The sequence below is a fragment of the Adiantum capillus-veneris genome, chromosome 14 (assembly GCF_014529385.1).
Source record: "Adiantum capillus-veneris isolate H3 chromosome 14, ASM1452938v2, whole genome shotgun sequence".
NCBI lineage: Eukaryota > Viridiplantae > Streptophyta > Polypodiopsida > Polypodiales > Pteridaceae > Adiantum > Adiantum capillus-veneris.
This window is the reverse complement of record NC_140944.1, coordinates 154,591,387-154,597,896: the sequence shown is the minus strand read 5'-3', so window position 1 is coordinate 154,597,896 and position 6,510 is coordinate 154,591,387. Positions and strand designations below refer to the sequence as shown.

Below are 6,510 nucleotides of genomic sequence, written 5' to 3'. Positions count from 1 at the left end.
AGTACCTTGACCTTTTTAGGCATTTGAAGAAAGTTAGGAAAATGGAGTAATGTGACAAAGGAAATGATGTAGTTTCAAATTGTAGATTTTATGTCCTAGTGGCTAAATGCCGGAATCTCATCTTTATGAGGAAGGTTATGAAGACTCCTAAACATTATTGAAGAGAAAAATTCAAGCTAAGGAGGTAGATTTACGGGGGGCCTTCATAGGGGGGCCTTCATAGTGAGAAGTAAATGGAATGGAAGAGATAAAGAAACAACATGAGAGGTGCTTCATTTTACATAAATTTAGGATATTTTTCACTCATGAATTCATTAAGAAAAAGACACATGAAGTTTATAATACTTAACCATGTGGACCTAACCTTTGAAAGTGCCCAAGACGAAAGAGTGGCTCTTACGTGAGCCTTTTAAGCCTTTGGAAGGAAATGGCTTTCTATATTTTCAACGGGCCCTCATAGTTTGCATCGTGTACTCTGTTAACACTCTCTAGCAAGTTGTCACAACTAGTATGACACTCTACACCCCTTTGAACTTCTTCCAAGTGTCCTTTTTTAGTTGGAAGGCCGAGTGCTATTACACGGTTTGATGTGGCCCCGTTACTATCTCACGTGGGTCCTGAATTTCTTCAAAGTAATTTTTTTTTTTTGTTTAGAAGACTTATGAGGTCTTATAACACGGTTTGAGGTGACCACGTTAATGGCCCTATATCACTAGGTGATCTGGAACGTCCAATTTTCCCAAGAGGGGGGAAAATGGCACCCCTAAGTTTTCCCTCTGATTACACATGGTTGAACTCATGACTTCATGGTCCCCACATGAAAGCCTTACCACCACACTATCACACGCAGCATGTCCATGTGGGCACGTCAAGTGTACAATACCCTAGTTTACCTTGTGATCCAATAATGGAGATCAAGCCCGCACCTGAAGTCTGATATAGTGACACAGAGGAGACCTCTAATAATGTGAAGGCGATCCTAGGCCGGGTTCGGATGACGCGAGGGCAAAGATGAACATAGGTACATGAAGCACACAATGAGGAAAAGAGAGGGGCTTCCGGCCCCCGGAAATGAGATGCCCTTTCATCAACGATTGAAGGCACTGCAAGTGTTGTAATCTCGAGGTCTTCCTGCACACCATGCGAACGGCTGGGCCGGGTTCGTCTGAACCCAGCGTAAGGCACCTTGTCACTCATAGGTTGCTGGATGGCCGTTGATTGGCCGGATGCCATGTGGGCGTGAGGAACACCCGGCCTGTCGGACGTCACGCACAACAGGCACCGTTGGGAGCGGTGCGAGAGCTAGGTGGAGAGGGTCAGTCGCTCTCCCTGGAGTGCGGCAGTTGGCCAATATGGAATGCGTCCTCCTCCGGCAGTGTTTCTTCCTGCAGCGCAGCAATCATACAAGACATTCCCACCTAACGGGCTTGAGGCACAAGTCTATTTACAGTTTTCGTGCATTACACCCACACCCACCAGCAAGTCAGCCTAGTAGTGTGCAGCTGCTTGGAAAGAATCAACAGGCGCTGGTGGAACCAGGCAGTAAGATACAGCTGCTTCAGGAGGGAAGCAGCCAGGATGAAGAATTGGAGGTTGAGGGTGGAGGTGGTCAGGATAGTGTCGAAGCAGAATCGCTCAAGCTTTTGGAGTGGTTACCGGTTTGCCAGCAGGTCTCAAGGTTTGCTTCTACCCATATGGCTAGAGACATCTGTAGAAAGGGATGCATACCTTTTGGAAGAAATCAGAAAGAAAGTGAGAAACTTTTGGAGCAAACAGCTTCTGCGTTGCTCATACCGTCATCCCTTGACTTCAGCGGTGTTGTTGATGTGAGCACCATTTTAAGGTCTGTGATGGCAGGTGATGTGTTGAATGTAAGTGAGCTTTGTATGGTAGGGAAGCTGCTGTCTTCAAGCAAGCGTGTTTATGACCAGTTGCATAACTGCACACCAGCAGCATCTCCAGCTGAAGTATGCAAAAGTCAGCCAAAAACGGGTCCTGTGTCTTCCAGCAGATCCACAAGCAGTGCTTTAGCTCCACTCTTGTCCATCATGGAGAATGCAAATTTTTGCACGTCTCTTGTGCAATCTCTCAACATGTCCCTCGACAGTTCCTCTTTGGCTATACTCGACACGGCAAGTCCCAATCTTTTAGCCATACGAGCTTCTCGTAAAGAGAATATGAAAACTCTGGAAAGATTGCTTTTGGAAATAGGTGGCAAGGTTGTTGCAGCGGGGGGGATGGATTCAGTTTTTGTAACCACACGGAGGGCCAGACAATGTGTAGCTGTTCGGGCATCACACAAGCATCTATTACCTGGTGGAGTGGTTCTTGACATGAGTAACACAGGGGCAACTGTTTTTATGGAGCCCAAAGCTGCTCTTGAGTTGAACAACAATGAGGTTCAACTCGCATCCAAAGAGAGAGCAGAAGAGTCTCTGATCTTAGAGTGGCTGACCCAGGAATTGGCTGATGTTGCAGGTGACATCTGGAGTTTATTGGAGAAGATGACTCACTTGGATCTTGCATGTGCAAAGGCTGGACATGGCCGCTGGCTTAGCTCAGTAAAACCTATTTTTAGCCTTGCAAGAGATTTTGGTGGAAAACAGGATAAAGGGGTTTCTGAAGGTTCTAATGCATTTTGGGTCTACATTGAGGGGCTATCTCATCCTTTGCTATTAGAGCAAACTCTTCTGCGGAGGGAAGAACAGGAGGATGCAAGTTTTCCAGTTCCATTGGACTTTAAAGTCAAGTCCAGTGTTCGTGTCATTGTAATAAGCGGGCCAAATACGGGTGGAAAGACAGCTTCGATGAAGACTTTTGGAATGGCTACACTGATGGCTAAAGCTGGACTGTTTGTTCCAGCTAAAGGGATGGCAGTACTTCCGTGGTTTGACCAAGCCCTAGCGGATATTGGGGATAGTCAGGTAAAACCCTTGTATTGTCATGCTCTTTGGACATTCAGGATGCTGTAATGTCATACAAGTACATATGAAAATGTCATGGATTGTTTTTGTTGTTTCTACTTCCTTTGCCAGTCATTGGAACAAAGTCTGTCTACTTTCAGTGGACACATTCGTCGAGTATGTAGAATAATGGAAGCTGCAAGTTACAAGTCACTAGTGCTTTTTGATGAGATAGGAAGTGGTACAGATCCTTCTGAAGGTGCTGCTTTGGCCTCTGCAATACTGGAGCACATGGCTGACCATGCATGCCTCACTATTGTCACAACTCATTTCTCCAAGTTGAGCAGCTTGACGGACCAACGATTTGAGGTAGCATCAGTGGAGTTTGACATTGAAACTTTACGACCCAAATACAGAGTTTTATGGGGTGTTGCAGGGAAATCAAATGCACTGGACATAGCATGTTCACTTGGTGTTGGTGAAGACATCTTAACTCGTGCCAGGCATTGGATGAGGATGTTGGCCCCTGAGAATGAACAACAGAGAGCTGCTCAGCTAATGGATCCTCTGATACAGCAAAGAAACACCTTAAAGTCTCAAGCAGAGGCTGCTGCGCTGGTACTTTTTAATGCAAAAAGGCTGCATGATGAGGTTAGTTTACAAGTGCTTTCTTAAATTGCAAAGTCAATGCACTGAATTGTGTCGTATTGGGCAATGTCTCTTTTCTTTTGGGCATTAAAGCAACGTTTATGTGTATCATCAGACTACCCTCTGTTTGAATGGCATCAGTCTGTCCTAAGCTACATCTAAGACCACTGCTACTAGAGCGTGTCATTGCATGGCTAGATTATGTTTAACTTCGAATTCTGAACTATTCTTGTGAGACCACATGGCCCAAGTATTGTGTGGGCCCTGGGGAGCATCAGCGAGCAGAAAAGTATCTTCTCTGTTGTGGAAGGCAAAATGTTTGTATATTCATACTACGTGAGATTTAGTCTTTCCTTTGAGTGAGGTACTTTGTACCCTCATAGGAAGCGAGTGGTCACCCAAGCCTAGATAAGTGGCGGAGGGGCAGTTCACAAATGTCCAAACTTATTGTGGATTGACAAGGCAAAATGACCAGGAGATTTTACAAATTCTAGTTGGAGGGCTTAGGATAAACAAGCCCATGCCATGGAAAATGTGGGGCTGTTACCATAGGAAGTTAGAACTCATGCAATTGAAAGGCAAAAACAAGCGACTCATAGTGGTACTTCTGAAGTTCCTTCCTTGGTAGTACTTTCGTGGTCTGGATTCTTAAATTTTTGGCCTCTGCTTTCTGAAGTTTCAAACTTTTAGATTGAGTCTTGACTCTTGATTATTGGAGATGCTTTTATGACTAATTCATCACAGTGCACGAGAGCAAGCACCGAAATTGTGGCTTCGTGTGGTGTCAGTGATATTTTCATTTGTTTTTTTAATCCTCTTTTGCTGTTTTGTAGTGCACGGCAGACAATGCATGGCATGCTCAGCTTTCTCAATGGTAGTGAATTTGCATCTTATATCTTTCAAAATTCAGTTTATCTTTCTATAGTATGGCTTTCCTGTTGTTTTAGTTTGGGTTTTCTGGTATGCCTGTTATTTGTTCTTCAGAAAAAAGTGTTTCATTAAGCTGTGTGTGCACTGAAAGACTAATCTCTGACTTCATCTTGAATCTCACCTGACATAACAGCTAGAAGCAGAGGCTGATAGCTTGCAGACACGTATTGGTGCTTTACGATTGCAGCGAGAAGATAGAGTGAAAAAGGAAGTACATGTAGCCAAGTCTTATATGGATGAGATTGTATCCAACTTTGAAAGTTCCTCAAAAGGCCTAGACAAAAATGAGAAGTCCATGTCCATGGGTGAGGCTCTTAGCGCCATTGCATCTGTTGTTGACTCCTATATGAACACATTTGTTGCACCTGCAAAAGCAAGAGTACAACTCGAAGCAGCTAACAAACCATCTGTGGGGGACTCTGTGCTTATTAGAAGCCTTGGTAAGAAACGGGCGACAGTCATTGAGGGCCCAACAGAAGATGATGAAAGCTTTCTTGTGCAGCTTGGTGGTCTGAAAGTGCGGGCAAAGTTAAGTGAAGTGACAAAGCTTTTGAAACCTGAAAAGGTACGATGCCTGTCAAGCATGCATATTATGTTTTCTGGGAATGACGATTGTGATATTTCTTGCACACTGTGGACAGGGTTTATGAGTCAGTTGAGAAAAATTATTGACTGGTTTATGAGTTAGTTATTCTCTGAACATCATGGCACATAGGACTGTCAATGCTGCGTACAGGTTGCTGTTTGATCCCCAAAATTCATTTGTGAAGGAGTCGAGAGAGGAGAGTAGATAGAGGAGACAAATAGTGAGAGAGAGAGAGGCAGAGAGAGATAATGACCTAAGAGCAGTAACTCAATAACTTAAGAGAGTGCCCATACAACTGGATGAATGAGAATGAGGGGGTAGACATCAATTATTTTCTAATTAGTGACCTAGAGTCCTATAGAAAGGGGGTGCCTTGTTTTAGGGCTGACTGATCAAAATAGTGCCACATCATAATGACAAGTGGCATAAAAAGGCACCTCATCTGAAAATTGGGCAACTGGATGAAGAAAGGGTCAATTGATTAATAAAAGGAAAGGACAACAACAATAGACCAAACTGGACTAAGATGTTCCCGTTGCTATTTTCAATTGGTACGTGGTGCCCTTCTGGTTACATGGACCACCCATTAAGCCTTGAAGGGAAAGTGTTGGAGATTTGTCATAACCTTTTTTTTTAACACTTAAGCACTTGAATCGAAAAAAAACTTCACACTTGAGACTAGACATAGAGTGGCGAAGTTCCTCTCCAAGATGCAGTGGCACCTATCCAGGTGCCCCGTGCGGTATTTCTTTATTATTAATCTTCTTAGAAACAAGTGCTGAGAGGAGCCACTCGTCCAAACAACGATTGCAAATAACTCCCCCAAGGCACATATTCAAAGCCCTTTAATACAAGTGCACGAAAGTCTATAGTTTTTAAAAAACTGGCGCACCCAAAAGCTCTGAAAGTCAACTGCTTTAATAACTGCCACGTCAGCATTTTGGGTCCTTCATTTCGGTGGCATCGACTCATGCTCTTCCTCCTTAGGTCCCTTAGGGTCATGGCACATCATCCATTTGTGACAGTCCAACTCCATACGTTAAAGAATATAATCCAATCTAGGTCGAGGTAGAGGCTTAGTGAGAAGATTTGCAAAATTTTTATGGTGGGACCATACTCCGAGCTGACGTGACCATCCAAATTACAGCTGCCACATTAGCATTTCAGGTCCTGCATCGGCTCATGCTCTTCCTCCTCATGTCAAAGTTACGTGGAATGGGAACAGGAGGGTCCCGAATAGGACGGGAATGGGGGGGGGGGGGGGGGTGTGTGTTGCAAACTGCTTACGTGTCAAGTCTGTTAAGACCTAACGGGTTAGGGCTCCCCGAGCCTAACCCTAGCCAACTTGTAGATCCCAAGCAAGGGGCCCAAACCCCAGCAAAAGCAGAAGAAGACAAAATTCTCACCAACTTACAGATCCTCACGGAGTGGGCCAAATATTAA

The 6,510-nt window shown here is 44.4% G+C and overlaps 1 protein-coding gene across 5 annotated transcripts in view; it reads left to right on the top strand.

Moving 5' to 3' along the window:
* The first annotated feature begins 1,025 nt into the window (after window positions 1-1,025).
* The window catches only part of LOC147443392 (DNA mismatch repair protein MutS, type 2), a 32,204-nt gene continuing 26,719 nt past the window's right edge, over window positions 1,026-6,510 (top strand). The window contains exons 1-4 of one of the 5 annotated variants that reach the window (XM_086529267.1): window positions 1,026-2,924; window positions 3,036-3,554; window positions 4,385-4,425; window positions 4,615-4,752. In XM_086529267.1, the coding sequence (XP_086385393.1) occupies window positions 1,227-2,924; window positions 3,036-3,554; window positions 4,385-4,425; window positions 4,615-4,618 (2,262 nt within the window). In that variant the 5' untranslated portion in view covers window positions 1,026-1,226 and the 3' untranslated portion in view covers window positions 4,619-4,752. Of the gene's footprint in view, window positions 2,925-3,035; window positions 3,555-4,384; window positions 4,426-4,614; window positions 5,047-6,510 lie in introns of those variants that run through there. The other 4 variants (XM_086529266.1, XM_086529268.1, XM_086529264.1 and 1 more) reach the window with 4 other exon arrangements.